The sequence below is a fragment of the Python bivittatus genome, unplaced genomic scaffold, assembly GCF_059951505.1.
Source record: "Python bivittatus isolate LINGU-HERP-01145 unplaced genomic scaffold, Pbiv_v1 ctg000290_np1212, whole genome shotgun sequence".
NCBI classification, from domain to species: domain Eukaryota; kingdom Metazoa; phylum Chordata; class Lepidosauria; order Squamata; family Pythonidae; genus Python; species Python bivittatus.
The window spans coordinates 439,746-462,171 of record NW_028277068.1 but is presented as its reverse complement, the minus strand read 5'-3'; the positions used below and the strand labels follow the sequence as shown (position 1 = coordinate 462,171).

At 41.7% G+C, this 22,426-nt stretch overlaps 1 protein-coding gene across 1 annotated transcript; it reads left to right on the top strand.

Moving 5' to 3' along the window:
• The first annotated feature begins 11,969 nt into the window (after window positions 1–11,969).
• LOC148215423 (vomeronasal type-2 receptor 26-like) lies at window positions 11,970–13,370 on the top strand. Its single transcript, XM_088143619.1, has 2 exons — window positions 11,970–12,090; window positions 12,475–13,370. The coding sequence occupies exons 1-2, from the start codon at window positions 12,009–12,011 to the stop codon at window positions 13,368–13,370; spliced, it is 978 nt and encodes a 325-aa protein (XP_087999745.1). The 5' UTR covers window positions 11,970–12,008.
• The last annotated feature ends 9,056 nt before the right edge of the window (window positions 13,371–22,426 follow it).

The following is a 22,426-nucleotide window of genomic DNA, read 5'->3' as shown; positions in this document are numbered from 1 at the left end:
ATTCCCTTGGGATTTAGAGCCACAGCTAAGCCTCATCTGTATTGGGAAAGGTTAATTTACTGATTTGAGGGAGAAATGATGTCCCTTTGGAGTCCACCAGACTCTCTGAATAAAACCATTCATTTTGCACAACACTTTTTAACACGTGAATGACTGACCTTCTTGGGATCTGAGAGTAAGCAGAGACAGGCCAGGATACTATTTGGACAGGATGGGAGACAATCAGAAAATGTCAGAACTTTAGGCTAGGCTGGAGTGTTGGGAAAAATCTCCTAGATTTTGCCCTCTGGCCAAGAATGCTACGTGGTTGGGTCCATGGAGTTGCCACAAGCCAAGCTTGGCCCAGAGGAGATTTTTATGGAAGGCCTGGAACAGAGACAGTGTGCCCAACTCAAATTTGATGTCACTTGAAATGACCCACTGTAGGAGATGCCCAAGCACTGGATCCGGTGACTGAGTTCAAATAATATTTTCAACCAAAATTAAGAAAACCACATCATAACCTAGCAGTTCATCTTTATTCAATAAATCATGGTAAAATAACCCTGTTTTAATATGATGCATGAAATAGGTCACAGAGGTGGGGCTGGATCACATGCACCAATGTTGACACCCTTCCTATGTCACAGAACTAGAGCCTCAAAGCCCTCCAACACCCTCTCACTCATCTTCCAGTTGGCTGGGCTTCACCCCATCTGCCTCTCCCCACAGAGGGAGCCCCGTAATCCCCTGCCTCATCCCTTACCCTGGGACTCCAAAGCACCCTGGACAGGAAGAGATTGGAGCTGAAGAGATTGGAGCTGCTGCGCTCCTGGGGAGCCTCATAAACATCCTCCCACCACTTTCTCCTCTGGACTCAATAGGCTCCTCACCACCATCACCATGCTCGACCAGGCAGGTTGGTGCTGGTGGTCTCCAACTTATCCCTCTCTTTACCTTTATAATCAATCTTTTGGGGGTTTGCCTGAAGGAAAGGCCAGTATCCAAGATTCAACTCCTTTTGCTGAGATGGGGCCAGGATGCAGTGCCCCTAGGTCCAAAATTGGCAGGAAATGGGATGGAATGGGCTAGGGAGCAAATCGCCTCTTGTAATCTTTCTTCCACTGTTCTTCGGACACTCCACCCTCCCGCCTTTATCTTCTAAGGTATCAACTGCATTGTCCAATATGTCCACCAATCCTGGTTTGGGGACTGATAGTTCTCGGCAGGATATAAGCATTTGCGAATATTAGGATAGACTAATTTCTTCTCCTGAATCTCAGTATTAACATGGAGGGAGAGAGGAAAAAGATGTAGCAAACTAACTTGGCCAGTCTCCAGCTGGTCCGGAGTGCTTTTCCTGGCCAAGAGACCTTTTGCTCAGGGCTCAGGGTCTCTACCACTGGTTAGATGTTGGTGTCCAGAGAGCTCCTCACTTACTGAGGCTACAAGCCACGCTGAGCCAGAAAGATGCCAACCATGGGAAGCCAAGGGCTCAATCAGAAGGACGCTTCGACAGCGTCTGTGTCACGAGAGGCATTACTGGCGGCGCATGCATGATCTGAGCTAGAGAGTACAACCAGCTGGTTGCTTAATGTTAAAAAGAAGAAGCCAGAACTAAAACCAGCATTGTCAGCAAAGCCTTCTTGAAGGCAGAGAAATGCCAGGTGCAAAAGCCAAAATGGCAGCAAGCCCTTCGCGCCTCTGGTGGGGAATTGCAGCTGGGCTTTGGGAAAAAGCTTCAAAGACCTTCTGCAGATCCAGCTGTAGACCCAGTTAGGGGGGACCTTCCCTTAGGGGTTTTCCAGGCTGAGCTCCCCAACTGGCCTCCTGGAAGGAGCAAAGAGTTTCCCCCCTGAAAGGGCAGCTGAAAACTGGCAAAGGCCCAGGAAATGGCAAGATGCCACCAGAGTGCATCCAATCTAGCTTAAAGTGGTGGCCCCAGGACTAGTTCCTTATTTACCTGCATTAATCCTAAAGCCAGGATTCTGGATGATGGGGGGGGGGGGTAGCCCTAGTTGAACTCTTACCTAAAAAGGGTGATAGGGATAATCTGGACAGCTATGGATCTTTTAACCTTCTAAGTAAAATTAGCAAGTTAGATGCGTGGTACCTCTGCATTAAATGAAACCTGTGGGCTATTGAGGAGAGCATTATAGATCCCAAATACGAAGGCTTCCGAGGAGTAGAGCAACAATTGATCCCAGCCTGATGTTCCCATTTAATGCGGGAAAATACACCAAGCCATCACATCCTTAATTTTATGCCACGTTTGTTGATTTTTGAAAGCATTTGACTTGCTCTCAGGGAGCAGGCTATAGGCAATTTTAAGCCATTCCTTGATAGATGGGTATTGTCCTATAGTTGCTTTGTTAAAAAATGGAAATAGCCCAATAATAGAATCTGAAGCCACACTGTCGATGAGCCTAATAGTACACAAAAGTTATTGTTCTTAGGACTTTTGCTTTAGTTTGGCAAGCAACAAGAAATAGACAAGTAAACAGGAATCGTTTCTCTAGTCCCCATTTTTGGCTGAGTTCAAAAGAAGAACAGCCACCCATCTCAGCAGAGGCTGGGCTAATTTGGAAAATGTATCCAAAGTCCATCACAGATCAAGACCAACCAGATCCATATTGGTGTGTGACTGTTCACACTCATGCTAAAAACCTCTATTGATAGTGGATTGTATAAAACCTTTTTCTTAGAAAGGTTTAGGGCCATGTTCTCCAGTCTCACTGATAGGCTCAGCTTCCAAGTTTGGTCCCCATCTGTGACTTCTCCCCTTGTGCACCTGTCTGTTGACTCATTCAGAGTTCAGAGAGGTGATGTCCCTCCTCTTTACAATTAAGCAAATCATGGTGATTTGTTGTCTTGATGCAAAATCACTAGAGCCTTCTTACAAATTTCCAGATTTGACACAAACATGTCAATAACATGCTTTTAGTACCATATCATGCTAAATCCCTGTTGGCTGATGTCATGGCATTGGAGAGTCTTGGGTGCATAAATGGACCTGGAGAAAGAGAGAGCCTGGGGAGGCTTCTAGGACAGGTAGGGGCTGTGTTGACTTCTCTCCTCTTCAGAAGTGAAGCCTTGGGTGGACTTTGTCTGGGTTAGGAAAGCCACCGAAACTTCTGTCTTGGAAGAGGGTTTTGCTTTTTTCCATCTCTTCTTCTTGACTGCTGTTCAAAAGAGACAGAAAGACACATCATGTGGCTGCTGCTTCTCTTGGTGCTGCTTTTTGGGCCCCAGGGGGTCTGTGGGAGGCTCAAAGCCAAATGTCCCCTGACTCTGAAGAGGGATGAGGTGGACCCACGGAACCATTACAGGCCAGGAGAGCTTCTCATTGGTGGCATAATTTCTGCAACCAGGGCTTTGTTTCAACCATTCAGCTTCACTACAACTCCCTCAACTCAATTTTCTATGTAAGCCCATCTTCCTGCACTGCATCACAACCACTCCATTTCTGACTGATTTCATAATTTCCAGCCCTCCTATTTTACCAGGCATTAGTTTTTCTCTTTTTCCATTCTGCTTTGTCCTTGGAGATCCATTTTCCACCCTGCAGCTGATGAGTCTCCTTTCAAATTCCCAGCGATAGTCATCAAGTAGGGATTTGGTTTTTGTTTTACCTTGAAGAATAAACATTCACCCTCTTTGAGATCATCTGAGCAGGGTTAGATGGTGCAGAAAGACTGACTGGCTCTATTTTTGGCTTATTTCATAATGTCCAGCCCTCCTATCTTACAGGCATCGTCCCCTTGATCTCCAAGTTTTTCTGTCTTTCTGTCCCATTTCATCTTTCAGGATCCATTTTACACCCTGCAGCCGATGAGCCTCCCTTAAAATTCCCAAGTAGAATCACCAATTAGGGATCCCGTTTTTCTTGACTTTGAAGAATAAACATCCAGTTTCCTGCACATTGTCTGAGCTGAGCAAGATGGTGGATAGAGATTGGAGGGTGGTTCCTCCTTTCTCCCCTCCCTTGCCCCATAAGGGGTCAACAAGGGTATAAAGTGGAAGAATGCTGTATCTTTCTCCACATTGTAGTTGGGATACCCTCTACATATTTCCCCCGGATCAAAATTCACACATAATATGAATGATTCCCAGATCAGAATATATTTAGTCCCTGAGTTTCCAAATGTCCAGGATTCCCATTCAGAATTGATGTCAGGTACCTAATCCTATGTGTTTTAAAGGCATGTTAAGTCTCCATTTGAGACTCCTGACAATGGACTTCCAATCTAAAAACGTCCAGAAATTGATAACTTACTCATTTTTTAACAGTCACAACAGCTCAGTGTGTGTATGTATAAGTGTGATGGCCTAAATTTCTGTTTATAACTTCATGATTTAATGATTAAATATTTAATGTGGATTATTGGTGGAACTTTCAACTCTAACATGTTGGAGCAGATAAGTAGACAGAGGGACAGAAAGACAGACAGAGAGAGAACATTTAAAGTCACTCTGAAATCTCAGTCCAACTGCAAGGATACTGACAACACTAACAATAAATACACGTAAGATGCATTCAGTATGTTAAAATGAAATATAAATTGAAAGAATCCCAGAGGTCCATCCAAACAGGTGATGAAATGCTCAGACCCTGCTCAGCTGCTCTGTTCTGCTCAGAAATGGGGAGACTGTTTTTGTAATATCATCTTCTATTAATGTATTTGATTGGTTTTTACCCGATAGTTTTGATTAATCCATTTTCAAACATAAATTAATGTAAAATGAAAATAAACATTTTACCATGCACAAAAACAAAAGTAAACAAAAACATTACACAACAAGAAAATATGCAAAAAACTACCTTAATAATTTTAGAATTGCTGTAATTCCTTCACAGCAGCTCTTCGCCTTGGCTGGCTTAGAGGTATTTTTCAAAAGGAGATTAAATAAAATATATTCTAATACATTTATACATGCAGAAGAGCATCATCAGAATACTGGAAAATACTATCCTTCCTTTTCGCCATCCAAGAAATCAACCAGGATTCCTGCCTCTTACCCAATATCACCCTGGGTTACAACATTTATGAAAGCTATTTCAGTGCAAAATTGACTTTGGATGCTTTGCTGGACCTGCTTTCTGATGGGGAGGCCAGTGTTCCCAACTACAGCTGTGAAAGGCCGAGAAATACAGTGGCTCTTCTGGAAGGGGCTGAGATTGACACCTCCATCCAGATTTCGAGCATATCAGGCATCTACAAAGTCCCACAGGTGTGTCTTTGCTGGGAAGGGAATTTTGATCCATGCAACTTTCAGTCAGAGGTTCTCTATTGCAGGTAAAGAAAACAGTGACGTTATGGAGATGGGAGGCATTCAGGAAGAAAGTGCAGGTTATGCAAAGGGAGGAAAGGATTAGAGCAGGCATATTCCCTCCCAGCATGGTCCCAAGTCCATGGGGATGGGGGGATCTTCCATTTGCAAGAGTTTGAAAAATTCTCCATGGAGGAAGCAAAAGGGAAGGGAAGCAATTCAGAAAGCAATGGGGGATTAGATAAGCCTTCTTGGCTGGGAGTAGAATTATGGGTTCCTTAAGCAGAATTGTTATCCTTAATTGGGGATGTTATGGGCATCAAATAACACATATTTCATTACTTTTCAGATCAGCTACATTTTTGTTTCCCAGACTTCGAGCGATAAAACTCAGTCTCCTTTCTTCTACCCGATGCTCCCTGCTGAAGGAGTCCAGTACCCAGGGATGGTCAAGGTGCTCCTTCATTTCAGGTGGACCTTGGTGGGTCTGCTTGCTCCAGACACTGACCAGGGAGAGAGGTTCATGAAGACGTTGACTTCCATGCTGGTAAAGAATGGCATTTGTCCAGTTTTCTCACAAACCTTTTCCTACTCTGTCTATCACTTGTTCATAAGTGATCATCTATACCGCAATTGGAGACAAGTGAATGTCTTTCTTTATGGTGCTGAAGCGTATTCATTCAATACAGGGCTAAAAATTATACAACTAGTCTTTGAAAGTTTTAAGGAACCAGTTACAGGAAAAGTCCTGATCACAGCAATCCGATGGGACTTCACCATTTTTTCAACACATGACTTTCCCATTCAATTCCTTCATAGCATTTTTTCCTTTCTGATGAAGAGAAAACCTATGGCAAAATACAGTGGGTTTATGAATCTTTACCATACTATGCATTACCTTGCACAAACATCTTTCAGATGCTCCTACACCAAGGATGCCTTTTCTGTGAAAGTCTGGAGACGGTGCAGAGAGAGAGAAGAGCTGGAGGCTCTGCCCCAGGAGAAGATTGATCAGATCCTCTCTTGGGACAACTACTTCATTTACAACACCATCTGGGCTGTGGCACGGGCCTTACACACAGCCTATTTCTCCAGATCAAAGAGGACAAGGACCAAAGGTGGGAAGAATGTGGAGACTCCAAGGCTGAAGGCTTGGCAGGTATAACTTTTCTGCTGCACATCTCTCTCCAGCAGCTAAGAATCAGTTTTACAAATGTAAGAATCAGGTTCCTATTTACAAAATAAAATAAAAAATAAAATTCAAAGACAAAGACAAACATGAAATTGAATCCTAACTTTCCATTCCTCTCTCTTTTGAATTCCCTTCACTTTTTTCCTTTCTTTCCCAACAGAGTCTCCTTTTAAACTTCATTTGGAAGAAATAATTTGGACTTGTTCACTTTTTAGCCATCCTTTCCCTAATTCAATCAAATATCATTTCATATCCTGGCAATAAGGTTTCCTTGGTTAATCTATTGTTTTTCTTGTGTGTCTCCCTTCTCTGACTTTTCTCCTGGCAAGCGGGAGCACCACCATCTCCCACCCCATCCTGTCGCCTCCATTCAAGTGATCTGGGGGCTGTATTAAACAGTGTCATCCTGCTGACCCCTCCTCTTCCAGGCTACCCCTCTGCTCCAGGACTAGTTTTTCCAGTGTGGTTGTGCACAACATCCTTTTTGTTCAGGTTTGTGGTACAATGTCCTTCAGTCTGCCTTAAAGTCCTGGGAGAGAAAACAAAGGAAGGAAAAGCTTCTGCTTTCCTTCCACAAGATTCTTAGGTTCTGACCTTCACCTTTTCTCCAGACTCAAGGTGGGATCTGGATCACTAACTCCTCCAACTTCTTTCCCACAACAACCCTGAAGACAAATGGGCTGACTCAGAGTAAGCAATTGGCCTGACCTCCACCAGGGAGCTTCCATGGTTGAGGGGGGCTCTTAATCCTTGGTCTCCCCAGTCCATGAACCTCTACACAGCCTTGGTGAAGGTTGAAAAGGAACTTGCTAGCACATTCAGTAATTGTATTTCTTCTTCTTAAGGGTAGATTTGAATTGCTTCTTTATGAACTCCATATAATGCCTTTTCTGCCTGTATGGGGTGTGTAACCGAATCTGTATTCCTGCTTGGGAGTTTATCAGCTGAGAGAGGTTCTGCAAATGCTAGGATCATTTCTTTCCCCGTTTCTTCACTATCTTCAACTCTCAGCTCTTGAAGCTTATTTTACCCATGAAATGACTTGCATCTTTTTCTGAAAAAGATACTTTCATAGTGAGAGAAGATTTATCCTACCACACTTTCTTCCAGCTATGGTAAAGGCAAGAAAAGCTGAGAGTAAGAAGTGTTTGCAGTCCTTTCTGTGTGAGAGAGGACACTTGTTATTATACAGAAGTATAATAGAGGAACATCATCAGGATCACCTAGAAAAAGAAGATTCTCCAATAGCTTCTTGCCTTGTTGAAGAATGGATCTCACTTGAACAGCTTTTCAGAAGTGTTTTCATGGTGGTTATTAAGATCTGGATCCTCTAAGAACACAGTTCTGTTTGGAAGATAATTTTCTACATTATTCCATGGGCTTGTGCTTTGAAGAAGACCAAACCAAAATAATAATTAATAACCAATCAGTGCTATTTATTCATTAATATTTGAAGCTAATGATATAGAGTGCAGTCAAAGAATAACATAATTGGAGGTTTTGGGAAGTTTATGACAAAGAATATTTGAGACTCATGTATAAGGCAATCAGGTAGAGATAATTAATTATTTATGAAAATTTACCCCATTATTCAATTCAAGGAGAGAAAGCATGGAATTGAGAGGACATGGGGGATTTTTCAAGAATGATCATTAGATACTATGTTCAAGTATAGGAGAAGGCGGAGAGAGGAAAATAGAGACTCTTGGCACCCACCAGAGTTTTGGAAGCTGTCTGGAGAAGCAAGGAGATACTATGTTCAACTATAGGAGAAGGTGGAAAGAGGAAAATAGAGACTCTTGGCACAAGACAGCCCACCAGAGTTTTGGAAGCTGTCTGGAGAAGCAATGAGGACAATCTGTCTGCAAGATATAGCATTCACCCTCAAGACATATGCAGACACGCACATCAGCTATGAGGGAGTAGTTTCTTAACAGGCAGAGCTACTTGGGTGGTACTTATGAAACAGAGAAAATGTTTCTGGATTGGAGAGAGAATTGGAGAAAAGAGTCACCTTTCCTTGCAGTGCTGGATTGCTTCAGCTGACAAGTCTGGTCCTAAAGGATCAGTGATGGTTCCACCAACACTCACAGGGGAGTGAAGAGAGGGCTTCTCTAATTGTGGCTTCATGTCAGTGCTCTTTCCCTGGGTCTCTTCAGTGTGTGTTTCTTGACTTTCTAAAACCTCTGTTTTGAGACAGCAGAGGACTCAAACCAGTTGAGAGGGTGGATGTTCATCTCCTGGTGCTTTGCTTTGAGTAACGAAAGGGATGGTCCAGGAAGAGTTCATGGCTTGGGGAACGGCCTTTATGCAGATAACCATTGCCACATGGTTACTGCTTTACCAAATGCAGCAATTAGCTGTGTAAATGGGAAGAGTTGAAGGAGATGTCTGCACTATTTTTGTTTGGAAAGAGCAGATATGCTTCAGAAATTATTTGAACAAATGGGCAATAATTTAGAATCACTTGATATAAATTGACAGCTTTGGGGAAAGGAATGGATGAAAACTTGAAAAGATGAAAGAGGAGATGAAAGGAGAAGTTAAGAAGATGGAAAGCTCTGTAAAAGAAGTGTCTGGAGGGATAAAACAAATTAATGACAAAGCGGAAATTTTAGAGAGTAAGACAGAAGTTATAGATAGAGAGTTGGAAAGAGAAATAGATAATCTGGCTGTTTTGGAACTGAGAGAGAAGGAATTTTGTTTGAGATTGAGAGCAACCCCAGGGGACTCTGGTTAAGATATTACAGAAAAGATAAAGTCTTGGCAATTTTTTTTGGATTGGGAATACAAGGATACAGAGGCCAAAATTGATAAAGTATATAGAATAAACTCAAGAATTGCGAGAACAAGAAGCATTTTATAAATGTGAAATAATAGGCAAACATAAATGGTTAATTTATCATGAGATATTAGAATTTTGTCAAAGGGAAAGTAAAATAAAATCAAGAGAAGAACTCATGGCAGAGGGATATAGTTGTCAATGCTTCTTTTATTTACAATTATTAGAAAGATTTAAAGTAGATAAAATAATTTATACTTTTGAAGATTGAGTTTGAAATAGAATTGTGTAGAAATGAAGAACATGTAATTGCTAAAATGTATAAACATTTATTGAAATTTAGAACAAAAGAAGAGCAAATGAAAGAACGCATGATAAAGGGGGGTACAATGTTTGGTTATAATATACAGATGGAACAATGGGAAAACATGTGGCTGAAATGATTGAAATTTTCATTATGGTGTAATCTTAAAGAGAATTTTTATCAAATGATGTATTGCTGGTATATTTCATGGGAGAAATTGTCTAGAATGTATAAAGGCACTTCAAATTTATGTTGGAAATGTGAACATAAAGAAGGGTAATTTTTATCATGTTTGGTGGATGTGTAAAAAAGCTAGAAATTTCTGGATTCAAATATACACACTAATTCCGAGGATTTTAAAGATTAACATACAGCTGAAACCAGAGGTTTTTCTTTGGGATTCATGGACAAACAGCTGGAAAAAGTCATGGAACTTTCTTTTTGTACATGATAACTGCAACAAGATTCTTACATGCACAAAGATGGAGAGATTTGGGAGTACCCAGAATGGAGGAACGGTGGGTGAAGATGCTGGAACTTGCTGGGATGAATATTTGTCTTCTTTGATCAGAAAGAAGACAATATCTATGTTGATTGCTGACTGGAAACCCGCTATAGACTTTTTCTGTGAAACATTAAAAAATGAACTTCTGATTATGGTTTTGATGATTAGACAAAATATATTTTAATTTAATAGAGTTACGTAGTAAGGAGAGAGTAAGAGGTAAATTTATACTTGTACTTCTAACTGCTGTAAAGAAGATCGGAAGCTACTTCTTTGTATCTTTTTTCTTTCTTTTCTATTTTTCTTTTTCTTTTTTCCTTTTTAGCACTTTTAGGATTTCTTTCCTTCTCTTTTCTTTTTCTCACTTGATATTACTTTATACTACTTTTCTCTTCTTTTTAAAACATCTGTAATAAAAAAAAGTAAAAGGAAAAGAAAGGTCCTTTTAATGTGTTTTTTACTTTCTGTTGCCACTTGACAGGTAGATTGTAAAGAAATTGAGAGGGATGAAGGTGAGGAATAAACCATCCAGGAGGAACTGGCAGGTGATTACATAGTCCAGAGACAGAAGGAGATTTGGGGAGGAAACCCCAAATCACCCTTGCCTGACTTTGTTTAATGTAAATTGGGAGAGGGAGAAACTTGGGCAGGCTCTCAAGATTGATGTCACCCCCTCCAGGTAGGACAGGTCAAGAAAGAGACACTGCAGGGATTCCAGGAATGCGATTTTACTGTTATTGGGCATATAAGAATCTTGAAAGCCAGTCCACGTTTCTCTCTCACCCATCTCAGTGTTTGTCCAGTTCATATATAATTAAAGTGTAAGTTAGCAGGTTGTAGATCAACTACTAAAGAACTTGGAAAATGAATCTATGTTCATTTTGTATATGGACAGATACATCTTCAGTTCCTCTGGAGCCCAAGTGACCCTACCATAGAATGTTGGGTGCCCTGTCTAAAAATACCCATTTTCTCTTCCATTCCAGCTTCATTCTTTCCTTCAAAATTCTCAGTTTTACAATAATGCCATAGAAGGGGTCTATTTGGATGAAAATGGAGAGCTGGCATCAGACCTGGACATTGTGAACTGGGTGATTTTCTCCAATATGACTGTTAGAAAAGTGACGTTTGGGAGTCTGGAACGACAGGGATCCCAGGATTTCACTTTTACGATCAACCCAAATGTGACTGCAGAGATGGAAAGGCAGAACAAGGTGGGGAAAATTTTATTTCATTCTCAATTCCCTGTTCAGATGTCAAGGTTTCTATGAGAAATGTAACCTTAAATGTTTAAGTAAACTATGTGATGGAATGGAATTATGAAGGCCAGGCTGAGGGAGAAAAACATTTTTGATGTCAGGCCTAGCCCAAGGAACTCCAAGAGACCATGCAAATTCAGTTCAGCTATGTTTATTAGCTACAATCTCTAGCAAGAATCTTCCCAGACTGAAACCCCAGTTCCCAAGTCAGCCAGCCACAACATTGTGAATTCCTCAGGGAGGTGCCAGTCTCATCCTCTTGTATCTCCCATGCTCCTCCGGCGAGCTAAGAAAATGTTTCTCTGCCTGAGCCTGGCCTTCATAATTCCATTCCATCACAACTATTTATTAGTCCTCTGAAAAAGTAGGTAGATTTCATCCATGAAGCAACAGGATTAATTTTGCCGAAGCATAGTATCCTTCCAAACTTTTCTTGAGTAATTTAGTACATAAATTTAGATACTGAATCTACAAATTGTGGTGTGCGAAAAACTAGAAGAGAAGATAACATAGAAGTAACAGGCAGCTGAATCTGTTTGATGAACTCCCATTTTTTATAGGCTTCAAACTGAGTAAAGCTCAGTCTTGAATTTCGGACCACTAAGTCCTTCCTCCTTTGCATCCTTTGATGAAATAAATTCATTTCCTGGGTGTTCTTTCTCTCTGGTCAGCCCCTGCCACCTTCCAGGTGTGTGGAAAGCTGTTGTCCCGGATTCATGAAGGTGGCTCAGGAAGGGAGGCCCATCTGCTGCTACGACTGTCTTCCTTGTGCTGAAGGAACCATCTCCACCATGGAAGGTGGGTGAGACCTGAGTAAAGGTTGAGGTTCTTTACTTAGACATTTTCTGTGCAAGGGGTTTTTGAAAAGCATTTCTGATTTTGGGTGCCTCTTCTGTTTTCAACTCTCCCTTGCTATGTACATGAAATCTTGAATACAGCACTCCCCAAACTGAGTCCCTGCACTGAACAGGGATGGTAGACCTGATGGTTTAAATGGCACTTCCAACTTCTGGATTCTCACTGAGGGGAGGCAAGATGAAAATAAGAACAACGACAACAACTCAGGGTCACCCCCGCTCCCTTAATTTTTCTTCTTCCAGTCAAAAGTAGAGTTTTTTCCCCCCTTTCCGCTGGGATAACTTGTATATGCTTTCTGGGAAATCTTACTCTTGCTTTTTTCAGATGCAGAAAAATGCAACAAATGTTCAGAAGATCAATATCCAAACATCCACCGAGATCACTGTATACCCAAGATTATGATCTTCCTATCCTATCAAGAAAATCTGGGGAACATCCTGGCTTCCCTTGCCTTGTTCCTCTCATTAATCACAGGTTTTGTCTTGGGAATCTTCATTAAATTCCAAGACACTCCGATCATCAAAGCCAACAACCGGGACCTCTCTTACACCCTCCTTGTATCACTTCTGCTTTCCTTCTTGACCTCCTTCCTCTTCATTGGCCGACCAAGGAGAGCCACCTGCCTTCTGCGACAAACAGCTTTCAGTGTCATTTTCTCAGTGGCTGTCTCTTCCGTCTTGGCCAAAACAGTCATGGTGGTATTAGTGTTCTTGGCCACAAAGCCAGGGAATAAAGTGCAGAGATGGCTGGGGAAGAGCTTGGCCAACTCCATCGTCCTTTCTTGCTCTGGTCTCCAAGTTGTCCTCTGCAGCATCTGGTTGGGGACCTCTCCTCCCTTCCCTGAATCTGACATGAACTTGGAGTTTGGAGAGATCATCTTGCAATGCAATGAAGGTTCTGTTCCCATGTTTTATGGTGCCCTCGGCTACATGGGCTTCCTGTCTGCTGTCTGCTTCTTAGTGGCCTTTCTGGCCCGGAACCTCCCTGGAGCCTTCAACGAAGCCAAGCTGATCACCTTCAGCATGTTGGTTTTCTGCAGTGTCTGGGTCTCCTTTGTGCCCAGTTATCTGAGCACGAAGGGCAAGTACATGGTGGCTGTGCAGATCTTCTCCATCTTGGCCTCCAGTGCTGGCCTTCTGGGCTTCGTTTTTTCCCCCAAATGCTACATTATTTTCCTAAGGGCAGATCTGAATACAAAAGAACATTTGATGTCAAAATAAAATAGTACTGTGAATTTTGGTTAGGTGGCTCCCCAAAAAATTACTTAACAATCCCAGCAAACTCTATTTGACACTTTAATGTTCTTTTAATTAAAAAAAAAAACAGCTACAACCCCCCCAAGTCCTATTTTTTCAAATCTATAATTTGATTTCAATATCCCTCCATAGAATCATTACACTCACACCGACACATGAGCAGGCCCACAGTAATGTTCATGATATCCATAGTGAGATGGTGGACAATAACTCAAAGTCTTAAAAGAGGATAAGCAGCACCTTGAACTGCACCTAGAAACCTAGTGGAAGCCAGTGCAAATCACACAGCAGAGACATTACAAAGGTGAATATTGGTATACCTAATACTACACACTCAACTGCTTTCTGGACCTGTTGAATCTTACAACTGCTTTTCAAGTGCACCCCCTTGTAGAGTTTGTTGCAATAATCCAGAAAGGAAAAGGCTAACATGTGAATGACTATGAGCAGAACCTCCTGATTCAGGAAAGGGCAAAACTGGCTCCTAAGATGGATTTTTGAAAAGGCCTTCCTAGCCAGGGCTTCCAGTTCCTCCTTAAGCAGGAGTCTTGAGTCCAGATTGTGCACCAATTCATTCCCTGCAGGATACTATCCTATCCATAGTTATTGATGGAACTGCTCCAGAATCAGGGTGCTCCCAAACCCAGACACAAACAGTTCTTCCTAGGGTTCAATAACAACCTGCAATCTCCATCCAGACCTTTACAATTTCCAGGCAATTTGTAAGCACCTCTACAGCATTACTTGTACAGCCCAGGGCAGAAGTGTTCAACTGAGCATCATGACCAAAATGAAGATAGCTCATCCCAAGTTGACAGATGACCTCATAAGAGGCTCATATCTATGTCAAATAGGAATGGAGAGGGAGGAAAGGGAGTGACTGGGAACTCTGAAGTGAGGAGGGAATGTTCTGTCCATGAAAAGGGACTGATTTCAATATCCTGAAATACCAGATCATTTTGCCCCTGCCCTTAATCAAAATCAGATCTAGTGTGTGACATCCACCCCCAACTTCCTATGAGTAGCCTCCAATAATCTGCATCACATATATGGTTGCGGCTGTGGCCATGAACTCCTAAGCCACCTTTGATTAGCTGCCCGTATTTTAGCAACAATCCTGGGTAGCAGGCAAAACACTAAAGACAAAACAAACCCCCAATCTTTCACAATAACACTCAATCAAAACTCAATCATCAGCATACTCGAGCCTTAAGCCCATGCCAGTAGATAATCTCCACCACATTGAAGAGGACCGGAGAGAATGTTGAGCCCCATGGCATATCATACTTGAGGGGCTTTGGTGTGGCCTCTTCCTCCATACAACCAACTACTGGAACCATCCCCTCAAGAAGGAGGAGAACCGTCATTGTCCACACAGGTCTTCAGAGGCAGTGCTGGAAGAAGCCATGAGTGATGATACTGAAAGCCTCTGAAGGACCAAGAAACAACTACCTGGTCACACTCCCCCATCCTGACCCTGCCAAGACCATTCACGAGGGAAACAAGACAGTCTCAGTGCTAAAACTAGGCCCAAATTCCAACTGGAAGCAGCCAAAATATTTCATTTCCTGCAAGGCTTTGAATATTTCTTTCATGGGAGAGCTACAAACATGTTTTAACCTCAGTGTCACATTTATTAGCGAAAATTTTGGAGTATGAATAGCACTGGATAACTCCTGACACAACCTGTTCAACTTAAGTACCTTTGCACACACTCATACACACTTGCACTGTGTTCTATAGACTGAGCAACAGAGAGAAAATGGGAAATAATTTTATTAAAAAGTGGTACTCAATCTGTATCATGATTTGAGAAAAAAGAAATGTAGCACTTGGGGAGAAAGATGGAGCCCAGGAGGACAGCCCTGGAAGGATACCCAAATGCTGCAGAAGACCAGCATGCTGAAGGTGATCAGCTTGGTTTTGTTGAAGGCCCCAGGCAGATTCCTGGCCAGGAAAGCAACCGTGAAGCAGACGGCAGCCAGGAAGCCCATGTGGTTGAGGGCACCATAAAATATGGGAGAGAGCCTTCATTGTATTGCAGGAAGATCTCTCCAGGCTGGCAGTGCTGGTCAGAGTATGGGACAGAAACTCCCAGCCAGATGGCACAGATGATAATTTAGATACTAGAGTGTGGCAGGGTCAAGTTAAGGGATCATACAAACCACAGATCCAGAGGCTGATTGCTTCTCCTCTCATATTCACAAGAGGACGTTTTGTTATAAAAATGATACTCTCCTTGGGTGTTAAGCCTATTATATGCAAGCTATCATTTTTTATAAGAACTTTATTATATTATATTATATTATATTAAGAATACAATTAAAAACAAAAAAGAGAATACAGTAAAGATAGAAAATAGAACTAAAAGAAAAAGACAAAAACTAAAATAGTGAAGATAGATAGAATAGAACGGAAAGCGACTTCCAACTATCTCCTACAGAAATAAATACAAATTTTAAAAAAAGTTAATCTCTTACCACTAGTTAATCCAAATTCACATTATTTCTATCAACACAAACCACCTAATTATTAAAACCCACAATCAACACTTCCGTTTACCCCCCCCCAGCATATAATCTAAGAAGGGTTACCATAAGGAGACAAATTTAAAAAACAATATTATCTCTTATTTGTTGTTGTTCAGTCATTAAGTCGTGTCCGACTCTTTGTGACCCCATGACCCATATTGCGCCAAGCCTTCCTGTCCTTCACTGCCTCCCTGAGTTTGCTCAGTTTCATGCTCATTGCTTCAGTGATGCTATCTAACCATCTCATCCTCTGCCGTCCTCTTCTCCTTTTGCCTTCAATCTTTCCCAGCATCAGGGTCTTTTCCAAAGACTCCTCTCTTCGTATTAGGTGACCAAAGTATCTGAGGTTGAGCTTCATTATCACTCCTTCCAATGAGCAATCAGGGTTGATTTCCTTTAAGATTGACTGGTTTGACCTCCTAGCAGTCCAGGGGACTCTTAAGAGTCTTCTCCAACACCACAGTTCAAAGGCATCAATTCTTCGGCGCTCAGCCTTCCTTATGGTCCAGCTCTCACAGCCATACATTACTACTGGAAAAACCATAGCTTTGACTATGCGGATCTTTGTCGGCAAGGTGACGTCTCTGCTTTTTAATATGCTATCTAGGCTTGCCATAGCTTTCCTCCCAAGGAGCAAGCGTCTTTTAATTTCATGGCTGCAGTCTCCGTCGGCGGTGATCTTGGAGCCCAAATAAATGAAGTCTGTTATTGCTTCCATTTCTACCCCTTCTATTTGCCAGGAATTGATGGGTCCAGATGCCATGATCTTAGTTTTTTTAATGTTGAGTTTCAAGCCAGCTTTCGCACTCTCCTCTTTCACCCTCATCAAGAGGCTCTTTAGTTCTTCTTCACTTTCTGCCATTAGGGTGGTATCGTCTGCATATCTGAGGTTATTAATGATTCTCCCTGCAATCTTAATTCCGGCTTGTGATTCTTCCAGCCTGGCATTTCTCATGATGTACTCTGCATATAGGTTAAATAAGCAGGGTGACAGTATACAGCCTTGTCGTATTCCTTTCCCTATTTTGAACCAATCGGTTGTTCCGTGACTGGTTCTAACTGTTGCTTCTTGGCTTGCATATAGATTTCTCAGGAGACAGGTAAGATGGTCTGGTACCCCCATCTCTTTAAGAATTTGCCAGAGTTTGTTGTGATCCACACAACTGAAGGCTTTTGCATAGTCAATGAAGCAGAAGTAGATGTTTTTCTGGAACTCTCGTGCTTTCTCCACGATCCAGCGAATGTTGGCAATTTGATCTGTAGTTCCTCTGCCTCTTCGAAACCCAGCTTGTACATCCAGTAGTTCTCGGTTCGCATACTGCTGAAGCCTAGCTTGTAGGATTTTGAGCATAACCTTGCTAGCATGTGAAATGAGTGCAATTGTGCGATAGTTTGAGCATTCTTTGGCATTGCCCTTCTTTGGAATTGGAACGTAAACTGACCTTTTCCAATCCCGTGGCCACTGTTTCATTTTCCAAACTTGCTGGCATATTGAGTGCAGCACTTTAACAGCATCATCTTTTAGTATTTTAAATAACTCAGCTGGAATACTGTCATCTCCACTAGCTTTGTTGTTAGCAATGCTTCCTAAGGCCCACTTGACTTCACGCTCTAGGATGTCTGGCTCAAGGTCAGTGACCACACCAGCATGGACATCAGGGACATTAAGATCTTTCTCGTATAGTTCTTCTGTGTATTCTTGCCACCGCTTCTTAATCTCTTCTGCTTCTGTTAGGTCCCTGCCTTTTTTGTCCTTTATCATGCCCATCTTTGCACTAAACGTTCCTTTGATATCTCCAATTTTCTTGAAGAGATCTCTAGTCTTCCCCATTCTATTGTTTTCCTCAATTTCTTTGCATTGTTCATTTAAGAAGGCCTTCTTATCTCTCCTTGCTATTCTCTGGAAATCTGCATTCAGTTGCTTATATCTTTCCCTTTCACCCTTGCTTTTCACATTCCTTCTTTCCACAGCTATTTGTAATGCCTCATCAGATAGCCATTTTGCTTTCTTGCATTTCTTTTTCCTTGGGATGGTTTTAGTTGCTGCCTCCTGTACAATGTTATGGACCTCCGTCCATAGTTCTTCAGGCACTCTGTCTACCAAATCTAATCCTCTAAATCTATTCATCACCTTCACTGTGTACTCACAAGGAATATGATCTAAGTCATACCTGAGTGGTCTAGTGGTTTTCCCTACATTCTTCAATTTAAGCCTAAATTTTGCAGTAAGAAGCTCATGATCTGAGCCACAGTCAGCTCCTGGTCTTGTTTTTGCTGTCTGTATAGAGCTTCTCCATCTTTGGCTGCAAAGTATGTAATCAATCTGGTTTCGGTATTGATCATCTGGTGATGTCCATGTGTAGAGTCGTCTCTTGTGTTGTTGGAAAAGAGTGTTTGCTATGACTAGCTTGTTCTCTTGACAGAATTCTATTAGCATTTGCCCTGCTTCATTTTGTGCTCCAAGGCCAAACTTGCCTGTTATTCCGATTACTCCTTGACTTCCTACTTTAGCATTCCAATCCCCTATGATGAAAAGGACATCTTTTTTTGGTGCTAGTTCTAGAAGGTGTTGTAGGTCTTCATAGAAGCGGTCAACTTCAGCTTCTTCGGCATCAGTGGTTGGGGCATAGACTTGGATTACTGTGATGTTGAATGGTTTGCCTTGGATACGCACTGAGATCATTCTGTTGTTTTTGAGGTTGTACCCCATTACTGCCTTTCCCACTCTCTTATTGACTATGAGTGCAATTCCATTTCTTCTAAGGATTTCTTGGCCACAGTAGTAGATATAATGGTCACCTGAATTAAATTCACCCATTCCTGTCCATTTCAATTCGCTGATTCCCAAGATGTCGACGTTCAATCTTGTCATCTCATGTTTGACCACATCCAGCTTGCCTTGGTTCATAGATCTTATATTCCAGGTACCTATACAATATTGTTCTTTACAGCATCGGACCTTCTTTTCGCTTCCAGATACATCCACAGCTGAACGTCCTTTCGGCTTTGGCCCAGCCGCTTCACTCTTTCTGGAGCTACTTGGAAATGCCCTCCGCTCTTCCCCAGTAGCATATTGGACACCTTCCGACCTGAGGGGCTGATCTTCTGGTGTCATATCTTTTAGCCTTTTAACATTGTCCATGGGGTTTTCTTGGCAAGGTTACTGGAGTGGGTTGCCATTTCCTTCTCCAGTGGACCACATTTTGTCAGAACTCTCTGTCATGACCTGTCCGTCTTGGGTGGCCCTGCACGGTATAGCTCATGGCTTCACTGAGTTATGTAAGCCCCTTCGCCACGACAAGGCAGTGATCCATGAAGGGGTATCTCTTATTAATACTATTCATTTTGCTATTTAAACCAAGTCCATTAGATAATCCATTCTGCTGTAGGTATTTGTGGGATCTTCCATCTTTCTTGGCTTGTTCATCTTCCAGATTCATCTATAATAACATCTTATGCATTTTAACAATAACATTTTCATCATTTATACAAAAACATGTAAACAGTTGCATATAAGTAAATGAATAAGATATAAAGCCTTCTATCTCTAGCTATTCTTTTATTTTAAAATTTAATTCACCCTATCCCTTCTAATTTTTCCCAGCAAGAGAGGATTTTATTCTTTTTCAAAGTATCTATCAAAATAGCATAATCCTTTCCCTTCCTTAAAATCCTTTCTGATATTTCTTTAGGCCTAGTTATATCCACGTTTTCAGTATTAAATTTAAAATCAAAGTGTATCTGAAAGACCAACACATCTCTTGGTTTAGCATATACGGTTGCATACTTAGAATTTATACAAAGAATTTCCCTATTTCGTCCATCATATTTATTAAATTTTCTCCCTTAATCTCAAAATTTTCCCTGGACCTTAAACAAAGTTCTTTATCTCTCAGTTCTAGTGGTACAGCTTTATCCAACTCTTTGTCCCTCTCACTTTCCAACAAGTTAACTATGTCATTAACTTTTTTATTTCCTTCTTCCAATTCCCTTTCAATTTTGTCCAGTTTTAGGTCAAGCTTTTTATCAAGATCAGCAAATCTTAGATCAAATATTTGGTTAACACTTTGAGTAATGGTTTGTGTGATTTTGAGAGTATATTCTTCAAACGTGCCTTTCATCCAGTCAGGTTCACCAAATCCATGCCTTATATGCTTTCTGGTGGCCATTATTTCTGTTTCTTCTTCTTTCCACCATTAGTTAAAAATTAAAGAAAGGAAAAAAGGAAAGCTGTTTCTTACTTTCAATAATGTCCAATTTAATGTTTTCGCTCCTTCTTGTGGCCAAAAGTGATAATTCCTAAATGCAAACGTAACTGGATAGCCACAACAAGCAGCAAGATGGGCGGGGGGGGGGGGGGGGGGAATCAGCAGCTAATCCTGGTTTAGAAAAATAGGCAGATTTTGCTTTCTCACAAACTAGCAACAAAACAAAAGAAGGTCAAATCTGCAGCCAATCATAGCTTGTGAAAATCGCCAAACCAAAACTTTCCCACAGCATTTAAGAATAAATCTCTCTCAATTCCACAAAGAAAAAAAGAAAGAGAGGGAAAAAAAACTTATATAAAATTCTTCCTTTTTAAAAGCAAAAGTAAAATATAGATAAGTCTCCTAAAAGGGTAGAAAACTTCTTTAAAAACATTACAACTTCCAGATTGCATGTTCTTATTTCAATCCTTCAAATCCAGTACAATGCACTTTAAAGGTCCCAGAAAATAACGAAAGTCCAACCAAGAGAAGAAATATTTCTGTAGTGGAGATAGCCTCTTTAAATTCCTTAAATAACTTACATCAAAAGTGATGTTAGAGGTGGGGTGGTTGGAAGTAGTGTCTCTTTAAGAGGCTTCAAATGCAGTGCCTACAAGCTGATCTGCCCACTTCCCAGCTGATTGCTCACCATTCATTCGTGACCCGCATTTGGTCGATAAGCTATAGCTGTCCGGAAGACATGTGATCCGATTCGATGGCTTCCCCTTCCTGGAGAATGGTTCGTGTCTCAGAAAAAATTCATGAGACACCGAATTAACCACATGTAACGCTCCAGCTTCAGAGGAACTGCAGCCAGAGGGACCTTCCACCATTTTGTCCTCCACCGGAAGCCCTTATATGCAAGCTATCTGTGCTCTCTGAAAGCCCCAGGGTACACAAAGCCAAGGAAGGACACTCACACCAGCAACCTTGAGTCTTTCCTTCCACAAAGGACACAGTTTTCCTACTCAGGAGGGTCAGAACAAGGAGAGGACTTGGATACAGTTCAGCCAGAAATCAAACAATATCCATTAGACTGCGGACAATCCTTTAGCCTGATGATTATCCAAGTTTATGCTCCAACTGCTGATTCAAAGAAGGGAAGTTGATGACTTGTAGGTCAAGCTGAATCTGAAATGAACAGAACATGCAAGCAAGAAGTGCTGGTTGTGGATGGAGAGTGGAAGGCCAAAGTTGGAAATATCGAGGAGGAAAATGTGATGGGATCGGATGGCCAAGAAGCAGAAATGAACAGGGAACAACATATCATAGTGATGTTGAGGCCCAAAAATGTTTTCAGAAAGTCTGAAGTTTTTCTGTTGCTCTGGACACTGTGTCCATGGTGCACACTGGATTGGTGGCAAGGGGATAAGGCTGGGGCAGGAGAGGTGTAGATGGAGTCTGCCATGGTTGGTGAAATCCCACCAGATCCTTGAAGGACAGTTAGTATTTCTTCTCTGGAGACTGCACTGTAATGCAGAAAGGGGTTCCTTGGAACATCTCTGTTTGCCTTGCAAGGCCGGCACAGTCTGATGTGTTTTTTTTAGACAGGGCCTCTGTGATCCAGATCATCCAGCTGACAAATAGAGTCTATGTTGACAGTACTGCTTAGAGATGTAAGTGGTGATGAAGAGCATATGGATACCAATTCTACAGGGATAACTACAGACAAAAAACAACCATTTGTCTGTTATCTGCAATGGGTAAGTCTCTGCTGCATTTTTAAAAAAGCAACTATTTGCCAAATGTGTATATTACATTTCGAGAACAGTATTCAAGTTGCAAGAAATGTTAGAGAAGCAAAAAGTGCTGAAAACTGAAACATTCTTTACGTTCTGGGAAGCAAGAAAGGGTTCGGAAGCAGCTCAGGAAGGCTCATCCCTGATTCACTGGGGAATCAGAGGGGAGGACGTAAAGCATCATCAGGCTTGCAAGATTCTGTTATTATAGCTTATCTGAATAAAATAGAGTTCTCGTCTTCCTGTGCAGGTGATTTTCTGGCCTGGACTACCTAAAGGAGCTGAAGTCAATCTTCTCTCAGAATATAAACACTCTGCATCTGGCTCCTTTTTCTCCTGCAATGGGATGTCCTCCTTCAGCTTCTCACCTAGGAAGTACCAAGTCTGGGGCTGGTTGTCTGTCTGCAGAGGAAGTGGCACAAGGTCATTCATCCTCTCCTGTACATTATTTACACATAACAAAAAAGCTCTCAGCTCAGACATAAAACATTCAGAAGGCCAAG

Excerpts from the sequence above, each read along its gene's own strand:
- LOC148215423 (XM_088143619.1), top strand. The coding sequence starts at position 12,009 with ATGAAGGTGGCTCAGGAAGGGAGGCCCATCTGCTGCTACGACTGTCTT. Across the intron at positions 12,091-12,474 it reads AACCATCTCCACCATGGAAG|ATGCAGAAAAATGCAACAAA; the intron begins GTGGGTGAGACC and ends TGCTTTTTTCAG.